At 39.4% G+C, this 24,076-nt stretch overlaps 1 protein-coding gene and 1 pseudogene across 6 annotated transcripts in view; both read right to left on the reverse strand.

The window, feature by feature from the left end:
* Positions 1-24,076, reverse strand: part of Cep112 (centrosomal protein 112) — a 350,634-nt gene that overhangs the window by 12,105 nt on the left and 314,453 nt on the right. For all 6 annotated transcript variants that reach the window (XM_090349879.1, XM_090349880.1, XM_090349881.1 and 3 more), the window contains one exon: positions 22,542-22,631. In XM_090349879.1, coding sequence (XP_090206005.1) covers positions 22,542-22,631 — 90 coding nt within the window. The remainder of the gene's footprint in view (positions 1-22,541; positions 22,632-24,076) is intronic.
* Positions 23,318-23,467, reverse strand: LOC150051137 (U2 spliceosomal RNA; annotated as a pseudogene).

The following is a 24,076-nucleotide window of genomic DNA, read 5'->3' on the forward strand; positions in this document are numbered from 1 at the left end:
CAGGGCCTACAGTGCTGCTGAGATCAAAAGGGATCTTGGAGATTCACCCGAAGGCGGGGAGTTTGTTTCATCCCTGCTGTCTCCTTTTCCACACTGCCTCCCTCCCCTTTACTTACTATCAGACTTTCTATAGAGTTGTGATAGCAAATGACCCAGGCCTTTCTTTCTTCTAAAACTAAATGCCCCCCCCAAAAAATCCTTTTTACTTTAATCCTTTACTGCTTGTTTCTAATGTCCTCCTTCAAATATCATTCCTAGTGTTTTTTCCTTGCTTAGGTTGACACATTGTATACACTCCTTCCAACAAGGGCTGACACTGGTCTTCTAGGAGCAGAGAGGCACAGCACTTCTGCAGGCGTGACACAAGAAAGGCTGAGTGTGCACCTTCAGGGCAGGCACACACTGCAAAGCACAGACATTTGGAGGGCAAAGTCTATACGAGATAGTTGGTAAAAGGGGTTTGAAGAAAATAAAACCTGTGGGAGAGCCATGGTGGTTTACACATCTGTTTGTAATGCCTCTCATGAAGAGAGCGACTAGCCCTTTTATGGTTGGGCTAGACTTCATGAAAAGGTAATTTCAACTCAGTGGAGGATCATCCCCACTGGGGTTGGGGCGGAAGAACCTTGAGATTTTCTAATTGATTTTGTTAATAAAGAACTGAAGAGGCTTTAAAGACAAGGCTGGTGTCAGTAAGGTGAAGGGAAACTCATAGATCCTCTGGTAATTATACTCTATGCACTGAAGTCACAGCATAAAGCAATCACTGCATATAGTAATGCACAGAAAACATTGAACAAATGGTGAACAAATTTGAATAGCTAAGCAGAGTCTTGAAATTACGAAGGACAATAAAGGTCACGTCAACATGTTTAGATTTAATATAGTAAAAAACAGAAAACAAAACCGCCATTTATGAACATCCAGTCCAGGTCCAGTTCTGTAGGAAGCTCTTGACATAGATTGTGAAGATTTTACTTGATCCTTACATAAAACCCAGTAGATACCTTTTATCGTACCTCATTCATAGAGGAGGAAGAAATCTTTTGGAACCATGATTGAAACCTGACATCTCATCTTGCATTACTTGTGCCCACGTAGGACTGGGAAATGGATTAATCTGGATATGTGGAGGGACAGCAGTTGGCTGTTGTTGGAAAGAAGGAGGGAGAGTTTCGAATTCCTAGTGTAAAGGGTCACCCATGAGATGGTCATTCAGTAGAAGAGTAGAAGTGAGAAGAGTGAAAGGAGGATTTATACCTGCAGTCGTGTGCCTAGAGGGAAGGTATTGGGTAGAAGACTGGGCCTGGTGTGGGTAGCAGAGAAGATAGGATTTTGGTTTACATTTACTTAGTTTGAGGCACCAGGGAGATATCCCTGAGGAACTACAGGAGTAGAGTTCAGCAGGAAAACCAAGAATGTAGAACTAAAAACAAGTCAGAAGAGTGGTGGAAGTGCAGTGTGAAGGGGAAAGAAGAAAATGGAAATTTCCCTTAAGCCATCACTTCCATATTTATCATGGAAATGTGGAAAGAGGAAAAGACCAGACCAGGAATGACCAGAGAGGAAGATGAACTCAGAGAGTGGCCTGGGGGGGGGAGGGGTCAGGGGATTCCCAGTGGCAGGGAGCAGGTGAGAGAGGTCTGCTGTAGAGAGGCCAAAGGAAGTCCCTACCATTTGCCTTGAACACTATTGTCATAGAGAAAATGGAGCAATCTTGAGGGTTTATTATTCCATCATAGGAGACTTTGGAATTTAACACACCATTTTTTCTTGACTAAACTTAAAAGCAAAACTTAAAATGTCATTCAAAATATTTGATTTAGTCAGAGACTTCTGACTTGGTTTGAAGGTATTTTTTTTTTTCAAAAGAGGCAAGCTATGACTGCTCTTTCCTTTCTGAGCATTTAAACTTTTGACAATTATAAATAAGTTAAACCTCTCCCTCAAAGTACCAATTATCTACTTATGTTTGAGAAGCAGGTCTTTCCAGACATGGCATCCTATACAAAACACAAAACAGAAAGACAAAGGAGGCCATTGTCCTACTGATACACCCAGGATTTACTTAGGCAGCTCCAATTAACACTAACAAGGATTTTGTGTGTGGATCCCCTTACCTCCTTACTGATGGGAACTGAGACCCCACAACCCAGCAGCAAAAAATTTCAAAACATGATTTTAAAGTGACTGACTAAATTTATGAGTTATTTACCATTATATATAGTGGAGAGAAAAGGGATTTTTTATTCACTCAAAAGTTAGGGAGCCTAACACTATCAGACCTCAATATAGGTTTATTCATTTTTGTGTATGTGATATAAAAGAGGGTGTGTTAAGATGTAATGGACATATAAAAGGCTAATGAAGGGAACATGAGACTTCTCAGTGGAATAGTGGAGGTCTTCTAGAAATGAGATTTTTTTTGTAGATGGAGAGAGTGAGACAACATGACTGGTAGAAAAAGAGTGAAGTGTGGCGATGACTGCATCATGTTTGGGGATGGTCATGTGGTTGGGTGTGAGCAGAGGTCATAGGTGGGTAAGGCATAGGGTCTGTGGGTCATGCCAAGGCATTCGTACTCTATTCTGAGACAATGGAAGGACTGTGACTAATTTACCCTGATTTCTGTTAAAGAGAAGCTGTCCTGCTTCTAGTTTTTTCTTCTTCAGTTCATTTCCACACAGTCTTCTATGATTATATATTTTTTTATTAAAGAATTTATTAACATTGATTTTTATATCGTATTTCAATTGATGTATTTAATGAACAAGTGTTCAAGAAGTGAATCTCTATATACAATCACTGGCACTTAGATTTTAGAACATAATTAAAATTAGGATGAAGGTTTGTATGTCATAGATACATATTAATCTATGTAATAAATCATTATGTCTATAGAGTCATAGATTTTTATGTCTATGTAGTTGTGTTTATATTTCCAATACCAAGTCCATAGCATTGGGTATTCAAATATTGAGTCCTCGCTCTTGTACTGACTGTTTGGATCTAATAGCCACATATTAAGGATACCATGCGCCTTTTGTTCCTTTGGTCTTGACTTGTCTCACTCAACATGATTCGCTCTATATTCATCCACTTCCCTGTGAATGCCATTATTTTATCTTGTCTGTTGGCTATGTAGAATTCCATTGTGTATATATATATATATATATATATATATATATACATATATTTTTTGTATCCATTCATCTGCAGTAGGGCATCTGGATTGTTTCCATTTCCTGGCTATTGTGAATAGTGCAGAGATGAACATAGCTGAGCAGGTGTCCTTATCATATTCTGGGTTATGATGTTCAGGACAGATGCCCAGAAATGGTATGGCAGGATCGAAGGGAAGGTCTATTTTTAGTTCTTTAAGAAACCTCCACACTGCCTTCCAGAGTGGCTGAACTTGTTTACAATCCTCCCAGCAGTTCAGTAGGGTTCCTTTTTTTCCACAACCCCGCCAGCATCTCTCATTGTCTGAGTTCAAAATCTTGGCCATTCTAATTGGGGGTTGTTTTTATTTGTATTTCCTTTCTGACCATGGATGATGATGTTTTTCTGCCATTTTAATCTCTTCTTTTGTTAAGTGTCTCTTTAGTTCCCTTGCCCATTTAGTAAATGGTTTGTTGGGTTTGAGGGGGAGGGATTAGTTTCTTGAGTATCCTGTAGATTCTGGATATTAAGCATTTGTCTGATGTATTATTGGTAAATATCTTCTCCCAGTTGGTTGGCAGTCTTTCTACTTTAGTGGCTATGCTTTTATCTGTGCCGAAACTTTTAATTTTTAGGTAGTCCCATTTATCGAGTCTCTCTCCAATCTGTTGTTACCCTGGGATTCTGTTCAGGAAGTTTTTGCCTGTACCTATGGGTTCCAGTGTCTCTCCAACTGTATCATGTAGCAGTTTCAAGGTTTTCGGTTTGACATTGAGGTCTGATCCATTTTGAGTTAATGCTTGTGCATGGTGAAAGGCTAGGGTCAATTTTTAGTTTTCTGCATGTGGCTGCCCAGTTTTGCCAGCACCAGTAATTGAACGGGCTGTGTTTGTTCCACTGTATATCTTTGGCTCCTTTGTGAAATACAAGCTGACTATAGGTATGTGGTTCTATTTCTGGATCTTCTATTCTGTTCCATTGATCTTCTGGTCTATTTTTGTGCCAATACCATGCTGTTTTTGTTATTATGACTCTATGCTTGAGTTTGAAGTCTGGTATTGTAATACCACCTGTATTGCTCTTTTTGCCTAGAATTGTTTTAGCTATTCTAGGTCTTTTCTTGTTCCATATGAACTTTTGGATTATATCTTCTATTTCAGTAAAGAATGTCTTTGGGATTTTGATGGGGATTGCATTGAATTTGCATATCAATTTTGGCATTATGGCCGTTTTCACTATATTGGTTCTCCCTACCCATGAGCATGGGATGTCTTTCCATTTCCTGGTGTCCTCTTTAATTTATGATTATATTTTTGAAATGTGCATTCTGAGCATTCTGTTCTCCCATCTCCCGTATAAAAAGCACTTCAATGCTTTCTTCTGCCCATAGATCAATGAGACAGTTGCCTTCTTTGCACAGCTCATTTAAGATTTGTCTTACAGCGATCCTAGCCTTGCTTTCTAGGACTTTGTGTTTTAGTAATGGCCTAGCATTTTCCCCAAACTCTCACTCGTACCTTTGCAGGTACTAGTCTGTGCCTCTTCTGGGCTATTCTTTCCTCTTTTTTTTTTTTTTGCCAGTCCTGGGCTTGAGCTCAGGGCCTGAGCACTGTCCTTGGACTTTCTCAAGGCTAGAGCTCTACCACTTGAGCTTCAGCACCACTTCCGGCTTTTATCTATGTATGTGGTACCAAGGAATCGAACCCGGGTCTTCATGCATGCTAGGCAAGCACTTTAACCACTAGGCCAAACTCCCGGCCCCCTATTCTTTCCTCTTAAGTAGCTGGGGAATTACTGGTTTGCTCATAGGTGTGTTCCCTTTCCCAGACTTCTAGGTAAGGAAGTCACTCCCTCCACTAAGATGCAGATGCTTTGCTCATTGAATGGTCATTCATTTTTTTCTTGATGAAGAGTGTTGACATTTACTGAGTTTTCTTGAGGCAACTTATTGCACTCTTTTGTGTGTGTTTCAGTGAATCTTCACAACTACAGCAAGTTTTATAGATATCAACAAGAAGAAATAGGCTTGGAGAAGTTACTGTCTTATCCACAGTCACTCAGTTATTTAGTGCCTCAGTATAACCTGTATCTAGGTCTTCCTTATTCTAAGGCCTCTGCTTTTACTTCATTACCACATAATTTTGTAATTATTGATTTGCATACTGCTTTTGTCTATTAGACTGGGGGATCCCTGGGGTTAAGTTCTGTTTACTGGAGATGGATGCTATTTAAGAAGTAAGTAGGAGTAAATCATTATTTCTTTGAAGCTGGACAGTATTATCTGGATTTTTTTGCCAAGGTATAAGCATTTTTGCCTTATAAGGGCTGTATAGGAGGCAAATCAAAGCCAAACTCAGCCATGTGGATTTGGCTACTTTAACTATTGCTGTAGGTGAGATGGACCTCCTCCTCTTCCTCCTCTTCCTCCTCCTCCTCCTCCTCCTCCTCCTCCTCCTCCTCCACTTCTCCTCTCCTCTTCTCCTCCTCCTTCTTCCTGTGCCTGAGCTTCTTTTTGCTCAAGGCTAACACTCTACCACTTGATTCATATATGGTACTGAGGACCATATATGAACCCAGGGGGCTTCATGAATGCAAGGCAAGCACTCTACCACTAAGCCACATTCTCAGCCCCAAATAGAACTTTTTCTTTAAGGAAGGCCTTGGGGCTTGAACTCTGGGCCTGGGTGCTGTCCCTGAGCTCTTCAGCTCTACCAGCTGAGTTGAGCCACAGTGCCACTTCCAATTTTCAGGTGGTTAATTGGAGATAAAAGTCTCAAAGACTTCCATGCCTGGACTGGCTTTGGACCTTGATCCTCACACCTCAGCCTCCAGAGTAGATATGATTATAGGCGTGAGCCATTGGGCACTGCCTGACTTGGAACTTCTTTTTTCCTTTTTTTTTTTTGCCAGTCCTGGGCTTGAGTTCAGGGCCTGAGCACTGTCCTTGGACTTTCTCAAGGCTAGAGCTCTACCACTTGAGCCTCAGCACCACTTCCGGCTTTTTTTTTTTCTATGTATGTGGTACCAAGGAATTGAACCTGGGTCTTCATGCATGCTAGGTAAGCACTTTAACCACTAGGCCAAACTCCCGGCCCTTGGAGCTTCTTTTAAAAGAGGTTGAAGTCTACATTTTTACAAGTTAGATAAACATAATAAGTACAAACTTGTCATGATCTACTTAGAATCTTGTGAAAGTATGATTTCCATTAGAAAAGTTACAAGACAGTATCTTTTAAAAAGGGAAGTGTAAGCAGGGTGCTAGTGGCTTTCACCTGTAATCCTAGCTACTCAGAAGCTGAGAGATTATGGTTTGAAGCCAGCCCAGGCAGGAAACTGTGAGACTCTATCTTATCTCCAATAAACTACTCAAAACAAAACAAACAAACAAACAAACACAAACTATGATGCTGTTGAGCAAATGAGAAAGGAAGCTCAGGAACAGCCGTAAGGCCCAGAGTTCATACTGTATTTTGAGATAATGGACACACAATTGGCAAAAACAAAAAGGGAGGAGGGGAACTGTGTTGTTACTGACAGACAAAACCATGGCAGCCTTTCTAACTATACCGGGAAGGGTGATAGTTCTGTTAGATTAGGCAAGAGACTTCATCTTCTAATTCATGTTCTAATCTTTTTTCATTTTATTTTCACTAGTGTGCTCTTTTAGGAATGTCTCAGTGCATTCTTTATAAAACCGTTGCCCAGATCTTTAAAAAAAAAAACAAAACACACATCAAACCAACAAAGGTCAAATAAAGAGCAGGCAGATTTTGTTCTATCAGTTGAAGGCATTTCTTTAATATTAAAAATGTACTGAAACCTAGAAACATATTCTAATGATGTCTGAAAAGAATTCATGCTACCAAGTAAAAAGGCAAAGAAAAAAAGCTCTCTACCATCACTGGGGCTTAGAGCCGAGGGATCCTCATGGGAACAGCTTTTTACTTTACTTCAATGGCAGAGGAAATTCGCTATTTAAAAGCTGAAAAAAAAGTCTTGAAACTGTCATTTTTCATGTTTATTGACCCATATGGTAATATATATTATGGAAAAATTTTTAGCTACCTTACTTTTAAGTGAAAACAAGAGGGATGTCTTTCCTTATTCAGATAGAACTCCAGGTTTGCTTTTACTTAATTCCAATCATCACAGGCTGCTATCAGGAGAGTGCTCCAATTGGCAACTTTGGACACCATGGCAATTCATTTCTTTATGTTGCACATGTATTTAGAACCAAGGTGGAAGTAGAAAGCCTAAGATCTGGAGGATAAGATACTATTTCATCTCGCATTAACTTTTTCTCCAGCTTTAAGAAGATCTTTTTTTTCCCCCTCTTTCCTTTTGATGAAATAAGTTAATCTTCCCCCTGGCCTTAGGAAGAATTTAGAACCAAGATAGGTCAGCCCAAACCCTTGTACTAAAAAGTGGTTTAGATGATCTTTGTCATATCCAGTAATCCCAGAAATATGAGTTGTAATGTGAACCTGGGTTAAATGTACTTTAAACGTCCCTTAAGGCAAAGTAAATGTTTGAAGAAATGGGAACTTTCAGAAGACTCGTATCAGATTTTTAATTTAGCCTACACATGGTATATAGCTTGCCTCAGTTTGGGAGTCACATATGGTAGCAGTAAGCAGCATGGGAGGGAAGCAAGGGTGGCCTCTGTGAGTGGACAAAGTTCAGCTATGAGGTATGGCATGGTGGCTGGTCTCTGGAGGCTTGTAACCACCCCTCTGGGCTTTGAAGTACCTTCTGCTTCTTAATTTAAATCATTCAAAGCCGGAGGGATGGTAGGGATTGGTAGGTAGTCAGGGGAAGATATTGAAGCTGCCCTGAGGAGGTCATCCCAGATGGTCACAGAACTAGATACCTGCATTTCATTCCTGATCAATGCTGAATGCCTAGGTTGACTAGAGCTAGGATGGTCAGAGAATAAGACTCTGTCTTTAAGAAATTTAGTTTTACTGTGAAATAAACCCAGCACATGAATATTTTATATCCAGCTGTGAAGATCCAGTGCAAATACAATGGAAATTTGATGAAACACAAATCCTTGTGCCTAGCGTTGTATGGAAGGTGTGTGGGGAGAGTTGGGTCTTGAGTTGTGCTCTTGAAGATGAGTAGCTAGTCGGATGGTAAAAAAAAAAAAGTCTATGTGAAAGAGACAGTAAGAGACAGGGCATAAATGTGTAGGAAATCTGAGAGCCCACTTAGCTGAAGACCTGATTGTAGATGCCAGGAGATGCTTAGAAATAATATGACCAGGACTGGGAGTTTGGCCTAATGGTTAAAGTGCTTGCCTAGCATGCATGAAGACCAGGGTTCGATTCCTTGGTACCACATACATACAAAAAAGCTGGAAGTGGTGTTGAGGCTCAAGTGGTAGAGCTCTAGCCTTGAGAAAGTCCAAGGACAGTGCTCAGGCCCTGAGCTCAAGCCCAGGACTGGCAAAAAAAAAAAAAAAGAAATAATATGACCAATTAATTCAGACTGAAGGGAACCTTGAAAGTTTGGCAGTCTCCAGTCTCTTGGGGAGGGGAATAGCATGATTAGTACTATTTAGGAAGATCATTCAGAGAGGGAGAGACATTTCATCCAAATTCAAGGTGATTCGGATTCAAAGATGGCAGTAGGGAAAAGGAACAGATGAACAGATGATATTTTGGAAGAAGAAATAACACATTTTAGTGATGAACTGCTTATAAAGCCCAAACCTATGAGTTTCCAGCAGAGGCTTCCTCTCAAACCTGCTGACCCTGGCAAGGACTCAGTATCCCCTTATCCATTGCTAAACCTTTGGCTTCTTGGTTCCAATCTGTTTTCACTGGCTTGTGCTATTATAACAAAATGTCATAAACTGGGGCAAATTAAATTATATAAAAAAGAATATCTCACAGTTCTGGAACCTGGAAAGTTCCAGATTAAGTGAAAGCCTGGCGGATTTGGATAAGGGCTCTCCTAATGTGCAGATAGCTGCCTTCCTGTATTTTTTATGTGGCAGAGAGAGCAAGATTTCTCTTGTATCACTTCTTGTAAAGGCACTATCTTCTCATTAAAGCCTCCTCCTCCCCCAACCTAATCATCACTAAACCCAATCACACTGGAAGTGTGGAATTAAACATGCAAATTTTTAAACCAGGTTCTTTCAGCCCACACCATTTTGATTTTGATGTTCTGATATTTTGTTTATGTGCTATACAGCCTTGCTGTGCTCTTTCACTGGTTTTCCTTTTTTAAGATGACACAGGTGAGGATGATAGGTATACGGTAGTCTGAGTCTTGCTGCAGCTACCTCAGAACCCACATGACATCTGAATTCATTAATCTAGGTCCTGTATATGAACTACAAGTCTCTCCTGCTTACTGCTCCAAGTCCTTGCTATAGATTTTGTGCCAGCAATGGTGATGTTAGCACTTCTGTAAATCTTTCTCTTTTCTGATGACTCAAACCTGGAACAATAGGCCCAGGAGCCAACAGCAATCATCTGGCAATTGTGAGGTGTCACTTACAGAGAAAGGAGCCAAAAAGGAGGAAACAAAGCTAAGGAATGAAGAGAAAACTGGAAATTATATTTTAGGCCTCCCTTAAAACCAATACTAATTCTCAGATACATGAATCAGAAAGTTCTTCTTAGTGTTTAAACCAATGGGAGTTTCAACAGTAGTTTCCAAGGGGCCTAGACTTTGTACCCAGGTGGCAATGAGGGCCACAACTCAGTTTTATGCTGTCACACCCTGCTTTCTGCAATGGATTGCTGTGTCTATAACATGTACCCAGATCCCAAGAGCAACTTCCACATCTTCCAATCCTTTGCCTAGTTAACAGCTCATTTGTATTGAAACTGGTTATTTGATGCCTTTGTAGTTTCCCTAAAGGTCTCTTGTGACTTAACCTAGATGTCATATACTATAATCTTATATTTATTGGATTGTTTGGGACAATCCCAAAGCAACCCCCTTCGCGGTTCATCAGGAGGCTTATCATTTGCTGTTGCAGAAAGTAAACAATAATACACACAATATTTTGATATAGCCAGCTACGAAGTCATGCACAGTAGACTTTCTCCATTGCCAGTGAACATTTTTCTGAAATCTATTTAGATGGTATGGGGCCAAATGTCAGTATTATGGATACCTGCATATTTGGCAAGCCATTCTTGCTACTAATCTGCAAATGGCTGACACTGATATAATTTAGGGCCCAATACCCTCTGTGGTTGGTAAAGCTTTTGGCAATACTTAGGAAACAACACAGAAAATAACAAAGGCAAGAGGTTTAGTTATTTGCTGTGTCTTAACTGATGCATGCTATCAAAATAATAATGACAAGGAACAAGGGACACATCAATAAAGTAAGGCAATGGGAGTGTTTAAAGGACAGAGCTACTTTAATCTCCTAAAAATAAAACTAAACTGTATTGCAAAAGAAATCTCAATAGTTTAGCTTTTGTTTTTCCTAATGCACTAATAAGCTCAATCTATAATTGAGGTTAAAGAGTACTTCATTTTTGAGCTTTCATAACTCAGTCAATGTTCTTTTTAAAGTAGGGTGCTTTGGCAAGGCAAAGGTATTGTGGCTTCTTTGTACTTTTTTCCTTTAGTCCACATTTTATATGAATGATACACTATGGCTAATTCCTTCTCTTTGGATCTTTTAGGATATTATTTAAACACTGGCATCTGGCATAGGGAAATTTAATGTTAAATCAGAGAAACACTTGAAAAGTACATCTGGTTTTCCATTCCTGGAAAGACACAGAGAGTAGGGGCCATGCTGCTGGCCCGTGGGCATGGTGCTGGTGGGGCTAGCTCCTTGGGTGTAAAGTACACCATGGTGCTCCCTTTTATAAAAGGAGGGATTAGTGCCACCTTCTTTGTGGCAATGTCATGACCTCTTTAATGCTTCTTAAACTGAGTACAATGATGGACCCACCAAGCCTGAACACATGATTTAAATTTGATCTGACAGTACTTAAATCCAGAAGTCCAGAAGGCTAATGGTTGAACAAGCTTGGGAAAAATGTCCAGCAAAGATAGAAACCTGATGAATTACAGAGGCACAACTTCAGGGCAGTATGATAGAGGAATAGAAGACATTTTTTAGGCTCGTATCTGTTAAAAGATGGTTGTAAATTATGAACCTTCCATAAATAATAGGGAAAAGTCTCATATATATATATTGCTTGTTCTTCTATAATTTATTATATTAAGGATATGAATTTGTAAACCTCTCTGTTGAGAGGAATCTCAGAGAAGCTATATATTAGCAACAGCATTCTTTTAGGATAGTCATTAATTTTAGGGGCAGACATATATTCAGTTTCTCACATTTACTTAGATACAAATGGAAACATGATTAAGATTTCTCTATATAATATTTGTACATGGAGGATAGGCTTAGCATGCTATTCTTACGGGGACTCCCCCCATTATAACAAACTAAAAGTTGATGAAAGGGCCAATTTTTAAAAAGGTTTTTAACTTATAAACAATTCATACACTGGAAATATTTATGCCTTGTTCACTGATTAATCCCCAGGGCCCTCCAGGTATGCTGAGCTGTTTAATATACATGGCAAGCCTTCGGTGCTAAGTCGGGAACTTTCTACCTATGTCTAAGAGACCTTATTACCCCAGTGACTTGTACTTCAGCATTTTTCTTTTCATAACTCAGTTCCCCTACCTGGAAAATCCTCTATTTGTACAATTCACAAGGACAGAGGCGGCAGATAACATGCCAAGACACCCGACTATGGGTGGCATTTGGGAAGCAAAGTTCCTGGGATTACACTACCTGAAAAGGGATGAAAGTGCTCTCTGACAACAACCCCAACTTAACTTTCCCTCTGAAATACAGAGCCTCATTTCAGGTGAAGTGTGGACAGTTTTTATGCTCTCAACTCAGCAGTACTGGTACGAGCTTGTGCCACTATTCTGTCCAAAGACAGGTTTCCACAGGATCTCTCTGGCATTCAGCACTATAGATGATTTTTCTCTGGTACTCCTGGCTTCGTGGTCCTCTTTTGTCACACTTGCAGAATCCTGCCCTCTTCTCCAGCCTGGTCCACTACCCAACATTCTCAAGCTTTTCTCCCTGCTTTCTCCTTTTTTGGGCAAAATTTCTGTGATTTCTCATTAGGAAGTCTCAAAACCATAATTGACATTCTAAGGAGACTTTCTACTTGGCATAATATCAGGGTGAATATCTCCTTCTTTTACTTCCTCCTCCTCCTCCTCTTCCTCCTCCTGCTCCTCCTGCTCCTCCTTCTCCTCCTCTTCCTCCTCCTCCTCTTCCTCCTCTTCCTCCTCCTCCTCCTTCTTCTCCTTCTCCTCCTCCTCCTCCACCTCTTCCTCTTCCAGCTTCTCCTCTTCCTCTTTTTCATTTTTGCTGGGGTTTGATCTCAATGTGTTCTGCTTTTGCCTGGATTTTTTTCTTTTACTAATGAACTTCAGTTTAGTGGAAACTAAGCATATACAACTTTGGAATTAGAACTCTGATTGTCAGGGTCCAAATGCTCAAGGAATGTGCTGCATGTGTTCAATGGTAGAGCGAAGGGTTCCACTTCATGTGGGAACATCCACACCAGCCAGTGTGTGCTGCTGTGGAGGCAAGTGGCTGCCAAGATTAAGCTCAATACACAAGTCTTGTTCTTCAGAGAAACAGCCTACTGTTATAAAGATTAAGAAGTCATACACAATATACAAAAATCCTGAATATATGTATCTCTCTCTCTATATATATACACATAGATATGATCTGCTATTATTTTAAAAAGGCAATGCAATTCTCAGACATTGTCTGGATTATTTGGCCAAGGAAAGGTGAGTAAAATACACAGTAGGCAGCTGTTGAAAGGGAAATGCTAAGCTCAGGTAGCACTTTAGGGAAAACTGGAGTCAGTGAATAGGGATCTAAAGGTCAGCCTGCAAGTGACACTACAAAGAAGAGATCCCGACTCTACAGTGCCAGAGCTCCAAAGGGGAAACGGAGGAAATGTGACTGTGCAATGTGTGTGTGGAGGGGGAAACAAGAAGTCACTTTGAAAGGAAAGTTCAGAAGGAGAGGTATTTCTCTCTCACATGCACATGAACATGCCTAGGCTCTCTGTGTTTTTCTAGTTGATAGACTCTCCTTGTGCCCAATGGGGATAATCTGTTCATCTTTTATAGGGTGAAATGTATTATAAATATATACTCAGTATATGTCCGCATATACATGAATGGATATATATTCTTACTATAATATATTCTCTGCCTTCAAGAAATCTTACCTAAGTAGAAATGAAAGATGTGGTAAGTAATTACAATGAAGATGATGTGTGTAGACAACACATGCTAACTATCAGAAACCCTAGAAAGAGAAAGAGAAAGAGACCCAAGCATTCTAGTTTAAGATCAGCAGAAGACAAGGAGCTTATTACAAAAGGGTAACTTTCACAAGGGCAAGGAAGTTTTTGTTGTTCATCAATGCACATTCGAGACACATAGCAGGTGCTATGGGATATCGAAAGGGTCACATGTTTACAGAGTTCACTCTAGTCCTTCAGTTACTTGGCATATTCTAACTTACCATCTCATTGATCTTCCTCTGCTATTAAGTCACACAGACTTCAAAATCTTATGTGATGAATGTTAACATTTGGGATTATCCGCCTAGTTTTCTGATCCCCCTCCCCCGATCTTTCTGCAGGGGTATTTATTTGAATAAAATGTGTTGGTGGCTCACTCCTATAATCTTAGCTACTCAGGAGGTGGAGACCTGGAGCATTATCATTTGAAACCAGCTCAGAAAGAAAAAAAAAGCACATAAGACTTCATCTCTAATTAACCAGCAAAAGGCAGGTCTACAGGCTTGGCCCAAGTGGTTAAAGCTGTGAACAAGAGAGCTGAGAACACAAGACTCCTCATCCTCCCAACTCCACAAAGAAATCTGAAACCAAAATTTCTGCTTGGGTCCTTGCTATTGCTTCTACAAGAACAATAACAAGTACCCAAGCCTGGTACCTGGCTCCTCTTTCTGTTGGGAAGGGGACTATGAAGAAGCTTGTCAGTGCCAACACCAACAAGCTAACAGATTTATTCTTTCTTTCTTAATAATCAAAACCTCAACAATATCCTCTGATCTCCCATGTCTTTTTTTTTTTTGCCAGTCCTGGGCTTGAGCTCAGCGCCTGAGCACTGTCTTTAGGCTTTCTCAAGGCTAGAGCTCTACCACTTGAGCCTCAGCACCACTTTCAGCTTTTTTCTCTGTATGTGGTACTGAGGAATTGAACCTGGGTCTTCGTGCATGCTAGGCGAGCACTCTACCACTAGGCCAAACTCTCAGCCCTCCCATGTCTTTTTATCTCTTTGGAATAGACCTGAGTGTAAATGTGTTACACTATTTTCCTTTATTCCAATAACAGAACCTCCTAGAGGATAACTAAGTTTTCTCTCTATAAACAGAGAGTTGAATAAGCCTTAGGTTCTACTCTTAAAAAGCTTGAGCAGTGCAAAGTATGTTATAATCTCTCACTGCCATTTTTCCATTAAATTATCCTTTATATTCAAACATTTATAGTTATGCTTTTGCTATTGGAACTACGTGTTCATATCTAATTTTAAGTATAGAAACTTAACTTGTCTACATGAAAAATAGATTCAAATGTTTCCTTTAACTTACAGATTGGTTTATATTTTTATCCTTTTCCTTATATCTTGTTTAACTGATTAATGTCTGGGTCTATAAAATACTTATGCTCTGTCATGTGCTTGCCAATAATCAATTTCAATTGCTTGGCCCCCCAAAATGGCTCTTTTTCACAAGAAGAGCTTACCTGGTTGGACTACAATCAATGAGGGACTATAATATAAACAAATGGTTTCTTAGCTTGATGTTCTTTTCTAGACATGATAAGGATGGTAAAGCATCATCAAACATTTCTGTAGCCATGCTGACTCATCTACCTCTTTACCATCTCTGTTCGATCTCTCTTTTCACTTCCTCTTTCCAGCTGTTCACTCCTATAAATTCAGTGCCCAGTAGCTGTCAGAAAAGTAAGTCCTGATAGGTTGCTGCTGAGGGAAGATTCTTTTGTAATTTTACTGGGGGACTTTAGGTGATTAACTAGGTTAATGCTGAATGATGCATCTTGCTAATCGATGTACCTTGTTAATCAATTTAAAAAGTGGTATAGAACACAATTTTAAGGTTTCTGGTTCTGCTTTAGTTTTTAAGAGCTCCCATAATTTAAAATTATTTTAAAGACTAACTTTTAAAAAGACTAACATTAAATCAAAAGTGTCTTTAAACAAGTAAAGCTATACTATCATATAACTTCAATGCAGGAGTATAAAATGAGCCCTGGTTCAAGCCAGGCTTAGCCTGGCTTTGAACCCTCTCACTCTGAGTCAGAAACTGTTCAATTCTAGGGTTCTGCCCTGGTCTTCAGCACCTCCTTGTTCAGCACCTCACTGCATGCTGGAGAGCCACTTCAACAATGCAGAAAATGCTTTATGGAAAAACAGCTGCAGTGATGCGGTGGATGCTCTGCTGACACTCAGATCTGATATGTCAGCAAAGCACAGGATTAAAAACAGGCACACCAGGGGTCCAGCCTCCTCTCCCCTCCTCTGCACTACATGCTCAGTGAAGTTAAAAACAAAGGGAATGGTAAGAAAGCTGAGATGAAAGGCAGAGTACATTCACCCCAGAAGAGCGCTTTTAGTTTTCCTTAAAAAATGGTATGATCATCCTTAGTGAGGAGTCTAGGGACAAGTGCTTGACTCACTTTGCCACCAAAGTCTACTAGAATAACTGATTTATAAGGAACATGGTGAGATATGTAGTGTAATAAAAATATATTGTCCCTGACATTGTAGTTCCAGTGTTTGTTTCAGAAAGCAGAGGCAAGTACTCAAACTCTCATTGAAAGTAAGATGTGGCCAAAATTAAATGTGGCTCTATCCGTCATAACAACTCAAGTCTTAGGATAATGCATCATACCAGCTGTCCTGGAACAAATGTGTTTTGTTGGCATGAGAACAAAAGAATTGGTCTGAATTTTGTAAATAAACTGTGGTTATTAAAATTGCTTAAAACAAGCCAGAATAATAACCATTAGACATGAAAAGTCAATAAAAGTCTTTGAATTATATTTCTTTTGCAATTATTACTCCTGTTCTTATAATGTACTATGGGATAAAACATAGTTTTGAATGTTAGTACTTTTAAATAGATTTTACTGCAGATGAGTTAGCCGACAGCATCCAAGACTGTGAAGTTTTAAAATCCATTATGGAAAATGAAAATTAAAGGCTTGGAAATCTGTATAGGGCCAATTCTTCCTTTTAACATTTGTCACGATTATTACTTAATTGATTTTCTGTCTCCACAGCATCATCATCTTTTATGCTGTCTGTGACTCCCTGGGTTTGTTGGTTATCCTGGATGATAGCAAGGTAGTTTAAAGATGAGCAGTGCTAACCAATGAAAGCTCTAAAATTGATTTTAGTTCTTCTAACATGCATGAATTTATCAACAGATCACTGGGCATAGTGGGAGGCAGGTGTACATTCTGGGAAAACAAATGCTAGTAGTTGGAGATGGCAGAGGAGCTAGGGCACTTTCTAAGCTGTCTATTGCTATCTGAAATCTATTTAACCTAGGGTCCAAATTTCATTCTTAAAACTCAAAAACCTAGAAAGATGCAAAGAATGTTTAGTTTAACTACAGGAAAGCAAAGGATGTTTTTTGTTTTGTTTTGTTTTTTTGGGGGGGATAGCTTTTCTACCTTGATCTTCTGAGGATATCTTACAGGAGAGACTTTGAAAAAAATCTTACAGGAGAGACTTTTAGAGGCAAGCAGAAAAGCAGGTTGCACAGGCAGGGTGCTGGCATCTTGCATTCTCTTGTTCTATAGGCCCTTTTAGTGATAAAATGTACGGAAATAGCTGGGGGCCACAGCAGTGCCAGGGGAAGGCAGATGAAATATGTGACCTCATATGAAAATGTTTGGAAGAATAACTGTACTATTTATTTCCATAGAAGTCTGGACAAGAATGTGCCTAGAAGTAATTAGAATATGTTTAGAAGGCCTAGTACCAAAGGTCTGTAATCATTAACCAACTTCAGTGGCTTTTGGAACTCTTCATCCTCCATCTCTCTGAAACATGTGATTGTTGTTAAATCTTCTCTCTCTGCCACTCTATCACATAATTGCCTCTTTCTCCTCTTTTTTACCTTCTTCCCTTGCTTCCTTCTTCCTTTCTTTTTCCTCCCATTAATCCACTGAGCATAGATTGGGTCAGGCACTAGACTAAATGATAAGACATGACATAGTTCCTGTTCAGAGCACACCATCTACTGTGGAGTTTGATGGGAAACCCTTCGATAGAGGACCACAGAAAATGCTACAAGAGTAGGAATGAACCAGGGACAGAGGATGGGCAGGGTTTTGAGGAAGACAGGGTTGGAATGGCAAAGGCTAGTACAAGTGCTCGTGGATGCTTGAAAATGAAACTCCTTACACTGAGGAATATAATGTGTGTGTGTGTGTGTGTGTGTGTGCATGCATGTGCGCATGTATGTGCACATGTACGTGCGCTGAGTGCTCGTGCGCTGAGTGCTCATGCTCATGTGTGTGTGTTGGTCCTGGAGCTTGAACTCAGGCTTCATGCTTGACTTTTTATTTTCAAGGCTAGTAGTCTACCACTTGAGCCATAGTTCTGTTTCTGGCTTTGTGCTCATTATGAACAGACTTCCCTGCCCTGCCCAGGCTATCTTCAAATCACACGATCCATAGATTTCAGCCTCCTGAGTAGCTAGGATTATAGAGGTGAGCAAACATTGCCCTGCAGAAATTCTTTCTTTAGGTTCCATGGCATCAAATTCTCCTGGCTCTGTTCTTCCCTTCCTATCCATTCCTTTTAAGTCCTCTTTGTATCCACTCTACTTTTCTGACTCCTTGAATTGGCCACACCAATTTGCTCCTGGCCTCTCTTCTTTGTCATCATCACTTACACACCACAGTCTGCTATAACTCCCATAAGACCATGCTTAGGCATTCCCATTTCTAGGGCTTTCTTTGAAGTTTCTTTCTAAGATTAGATTTTCACTCTACGACTCCAAATAAATGTCCTACTAAGCATCTCAGATGCCACACACAGGAAAAAATAGTATAGTATTCACCAGATACCAGTTTATTAATTAAAAACTCAGTATTACTTTGAAAGATTCTTATTCTTTTGTCCTTATTCATCTCTGTGTACTTGTGGCTTTTCCTTATTAGGCTTCACATCTATACCTCTTTTTATATCTTTTGCTAACATCAATTCAAGTCTCCTATATTTCTCTGTGATTAGTGATATAACTTTTAGTGCAATGACCTCTCACGAAGTCTGTTTTCAGCTCTTAGTCATCTTATTTGTTACTTATTAATCACAACCATGTTAACAGTGCCCAATAAAAAGAGAAATCTCTATTGCTGACAACTTTCTGAAGAATGACTGAACTCTGCATTGCATCCAGGACTGGCCACCAACTGCCCTCACATACCACAGTGCTTAGTGAAAAGCAGATTCTCAACAACAAAGCAATTTCTTTTATGGACAAAATGACATTCATTTTCTGGTCTTGTTTTCCTCTCCACTGATGCTACCCTCTGGCTAAGGTATTAGTCATTATTCCCTAAACAAATCTGAACAGTTCTCCCTCATTCTGTTCCCTGGCTGTAGTGTCCTTCCAACTGGATCATGTGTAGCTCAGTTACTTCTCCTCTACTATGAGTATCTAACCACACACACTGAAGCAGTGCGTAGCAGAGTGTTTGATGCATATATATATATATATATATATATATGTATATCTCTTCTCTGAGTAACAGGACATGAATTACACCTCACATGGTGTATAACTTCCTCCTGGGAAGGAGTTTTGCATGCAGCCTGCACGGGCCTGCCATTATTGTGCTGCATGTCAGGGAAGTCACATCCTTTCCACATGGCTGTTGCCCTGCACAATGAGGAAGTTGGATCACAGCTCTGATCCTCCTATTTATTTTTATTTATTTATTTTTGCTAAAATGATAGGATTCTTGCTCCTATCTCATTTAGAATTAAAATTGATTAACTCTGGGTATGTTTGGTGGAGATTATAATTATTATTTATGGATTAAAGGAAAGATGGTGTTTCTATAAGATTAGCTTAGAAAGCAGTATTTTCTAAATCTATTTCTCTTGAATCTGCACTCGTGTCAGTGCTTCGTTTGTCCTTACTGATGGGTGTACTCTGTCTGGAAACTGCTAATCTGCCAGTGGAGGAGTCAGAACTGCTGATGGCACCAAGGCAAGTGGTGGGCAGCAAGGATACCACCCATCAAGGCCTGATGAGAAGCAGCCTGTTGTTTTTAATTAAAAACATAACTTTTTAAAATGCCTCATTCATTTTTTGTTTTTGTAGAATCAAAACACAGGAATTTTTCTTAAATGAAAACCAGAAGCAGTTTAAACTTTTTTTTTTCAAACAAGCAAGTTAAAAAAAGCAGCCTAGGAAATTGTCCTTTGTAATTCTGCCAATTTCAATTTTGATTCTTTATTCAACCAGTATCAGAATAATAATATTTGGTTGAAAAGGAAGGGAAGAAAGTTCTAAGTAGCTGGTTTACCCACATTTTGGTTGTTTGATTGGATGTGGGGTGAGCTACTGTTACTGAAGTCGCTTTGACAGATGACAAAGAGAAGGTCATACTATAACAATGTCAACATTGAGATATCTTAAGAAAGCAGATCCTTAAAAAGTTTCAAGATAATACTCTTATTTTTTGACTAGTTTTCCCAGTGTCACAAATTGAAAGGGGATATGGGCCACATTTAGATAAAAGATAAAACTAAATATGGTGAATATTATATATTTAATGCCAATTACTTGCTGCTCAGTTTTGTTGAAACAACTTTTTCTTTTTCTTTTTCATTTTTTCTTTCCTTTAAAAAAAATAGCTACTCCCCAGGACCTTATGGAAAGAACCCAACATTTCAGTGTTGCAAAGATTATGGGTATTTCCTGACATTTCTTTGGTAAACTATAGCTTAATAAGAGATATCAGGAATTAGTGTAAAAAATATTCTAAAAATGCTATTGTCACCACAACGATGAAAGTAACTTTGATGATCAAAAAGAAGTCAATAAAAAAAAATACTGAGAGTAGTTCCTGAATCCTTCCCCACTGTTGATTTGGGATTTCTTAATTTCCCAACTCTCAATATACTATGGAATTTTCTGTGTGATGTCAATAGTTTTACCTTAAGTCATATTTGACCACAAACTGGAGAGGCCCCAGTCCTTCAGGGAAACAGTTTCCTACTTCTAAGAAGCTTTTCTTTTCTACTTTCAGTTACAAGCTTCCTAGACAGAGTGCTGGCATTCAGCTGAAGTGACAGCACAACATCATGCTCCCCTCTAAGTAGATGTTCGCATCTGTGGCCAAATCTGCTGATCCTTACTTTGTCATTGTCTATGGAGGTCAATGGAAACTGGTAATCTACAAGGCACTTTGAACAGTATGGTTATTTTTCTGCCATCCTTAATAAGCTTACTTTCCATATCACTGAGCTATTTTTTTCTTGTTTGTTTTGAACTGGAAAATTCAAACTCAATCCTCTCATGCTAGGAGCCAAGGTTTAGACTGCTTGGGCCTGATGTTTATTAGCTGTGTGGTCCTAGATGTGTTATGCAATCACTCTCAGTTTTAATCAGTAAAATAGGAATAACAATACTGGGTTTGTCATTATTGTAAAGACTAAATAAGCCAGGCACTGATGGCTAATGCTGTGATTACTAGATACTCAGGAGGCTGAGATTTGAGGATCATAGTTTGAAGCCAGCCCAGGCAGGAAAAGTATGAGACTGTTATCTCCATCGAACAACTAGAAACTCGGAAGTGGTGCTGTGGCTCAAGTGAGAGAGCTCTAGCCTTGAGAAAAAGAGCTCAGAAGCAGCGCTCAGGCCCTGAGTTCAAGCCCCACAACTGACAAAAAGAAATGTAATATTCCTTTTTTTTTCTTACACCAAGGTTTTATCTGTAATGTTTCTTGTACAATATCTGCTGCTTTGTAGATATTTGACAAAGTATAGTTATTAGATTTTTAAAGTTCTAGTCTATTCTGTGACTTTAATATTAATGTAAGGCATAGACATATAATATCCACATATATAGGTGTATGTATGGTATGTATGTATATTTGGATAATACTAGGAGAGAAACTATTTGTAAATTTAGCAATCATCAACAAGCATCACCTATCAGGTATTTACTTTGGTCACTTTGTGTAATTCCTTACCTGAGACTCTATTTGTAAATATCTTCAGAGAGGAAACAAAAGCTTCCCTATTGGCCATAGTTTTCAGTGTTTACCTCTCCTTCTAAGGCAAAATGGCCTAGTCTACTATTCTTGTACCAAGTTTTACTGAGTGGGCTAAGGTAGAGATGTCTGACATCCCATAGCCATATTAATGTTATATTCATTTTATTAATAGAATGAGAAGAGAAGAAAATTTAAATAAAGACATGACTTTTTTTCTCCCAGTCCTGGGGCTTGATCTTAGGGCCTGAGCACTGTACTGAGGAACTGAATCAGGTCTTCCTGCATGCTAGGTAAGCACTCTACCACCAGGCCAAACTCCCAGCCCACAAACATGACATTATTCTTTTTTTTTTTTTTTTTTTGCCAGTCCTGGGCTTGAGCTCAGGGCCTGAGCACTGTCCTTGGACTTTCTCAAGGCTAGAGCTCTACCACTTGAGCCTCAGCACCACTTCCGGCTTTTTTCTATATGTGGTACCGAGGAATTGAACCCGGGTCTTCATGCATGCTAGGCAAGCACTTTAACCACTAGGCCAAACTCCCGGCACACATGACATTCTTTTAAGTAAAATATTATCCATTTATTTTAAAACATTAACACAGCAGACACTTGTTGGCAACCTAATGTTCATCTCTCTTCTTTATTTTATTATTATTTTTTCTTTCTTTCTTGTCTAGTTCTGTCACCAGGAGATGGCCCCTGATTGGTTTAGGCTACATTTGGTACTATCAGTGTCCTTTCTTGCATATGTGACTGAATATGTAATCTACTTTGGCCAATGAGATATGATGGGAAGGGGGGTTGCTGGGGTAAGGAAAGCTAATCTGTTGTTCAGAACCCTGAAACTGACCATCTCTTTCTGCTCTGGATTTGCCACCTGGGCAGGGTGAGTGGCACTGCTGAAGCGATCTCAAAATGGCTTTTAGAATGAAGAGTGGCAGGAGGTAGAGCCACAAGAATGCTAGACACTCAGAGCCAGTAAGTGAGTGGGCTCTTTTTCTCAAGTAAGAGAAGTAAACAATCAAAGAGGAGAGGGACCTACCTGTTCCTGGGACTCCAGTTCTTTGTGCTGGAGTTTTCTCTCTGCACATCGTACCTGACTAGAGCGGTTCTCAAGTTCATCTTGTAAAGCCTGAAACAGTGCAAAGTAAACACAGCAACATCAATATCAAAACTTAGCATTCTTAAAAAGAGTCTTACAGCTGGGTGCTGGTGGCTCACACCTGTAATCCTACCTACTCAAGGAGGCTGAGATCTGAGGATTGTGGTTCAAAGCCAGCCTGGGTAGGAAAGCCCATGAGACTTTTATCTCCAATTAATTACAGAAAAAGCCAGAAGTGGCATTGTGGCTCAAGTGGCAGAATGCTGGAATGCAGGTATAGTGCCCAGGCTTAGAGTTAGAGCCTTAGGACTGGCCAGAAAACATGTCTTATAGTATGAAGTAGCATTAAAAAAGAACTCCAGAGCTCTAGTATATTTCTAGTATACTACTGCTTTTCCAGAGTTCAGGCAAATAAAATGGGTTTTTGTGTGTTAGGCAACGATGTGCTGTGCCTGAAAAATGCCTAACATAAATGTCTTTTATATTCCCAGCTTAGACCGCTAGTTAAAATAGGCCTACCAATATCTCAAGGAATACTTCTACTCTGTAAAGCATGGAACACATAGAAATATCAATATGACTAACACAGTATCTTCCAAAATTATAAAATTATAATGAATGTAAAGGAATCACTAATAATTCAGAGAAAATGAAAAGGAATTTGAAGAACATGTTAGAAGTGGTTGGTGATAATTTGTTTTTAAGTGCACTGTTCCTGGAGGTACTGAAGTAGACAGAGCAAGCTACTATTCTGATTCCTACTTCCAAAAATCCATTTAATATATTGTCCTCAGAGGATGTATCAGATATTAAACTGATAAGAACAGATACTACACTTGATCTTAGCCAAAAGGCTGAGAAATGATGGTTGGGGATAATTTTTTTGGTTGATAATTTGCTGTTAGGAACAGAATACAGAAATAAGAATCCACAAAGGTCCGTAATTATCTGTGAGTCTATTAGTATTTTAAGTAAAAAATAAAGTACAGCCACCAGGTGCCAGTGTCTCATGACTGCAACCACAACTGCTTGAGAGGTATAGAATGATAGGATCACTGCCTTACGGACAGCCTTAAGATCCCTTCTCAACCCATAACTGGGTACAGTAGCCTGTGTCTGTCATTCCAAGTTGCATGGAAGAATGGCATTGGAAGGTTCACAGTTACAGGCTAACCTCAGACAAAAAGTTTGTGAAACTCCATCTCCATGATGGAAATCTAGATGTGGTAACAGATGCTTATGTCCCACGTGATAACAGGAAGCCCAGAAGTAGGTAGATCATGACCCAGACACATCATAATCTGCATAAAATGAGACCCTTTCCTTAAAATAATCAGTGAAAACCAGGGCTAGAGGCCTGGCTCAAGTGACAGATTGTCTATGTAACAAGTATAAAGCCCTGAATTCAACCCCTAGAATTGGAAAACAAAAAAGTGAACTAGAAAATAGTATCCATCCAAATAATTTATTATAAT

This window comes from Megascapheus bottae, chromosome 17, assembly GCF_031878675.1.
Source record: "Megascapheus bottae isolate mThoBot1 chromosome 17, mThoBot2.hap1, whole genome shotgun sequence".
NCBI classification, from domain to species: Eukaryota; Metazoa; Chordata; class Mammalia; order Rodentia; family Geomyidae; genus Megascapheus; species Megascapheus bottae.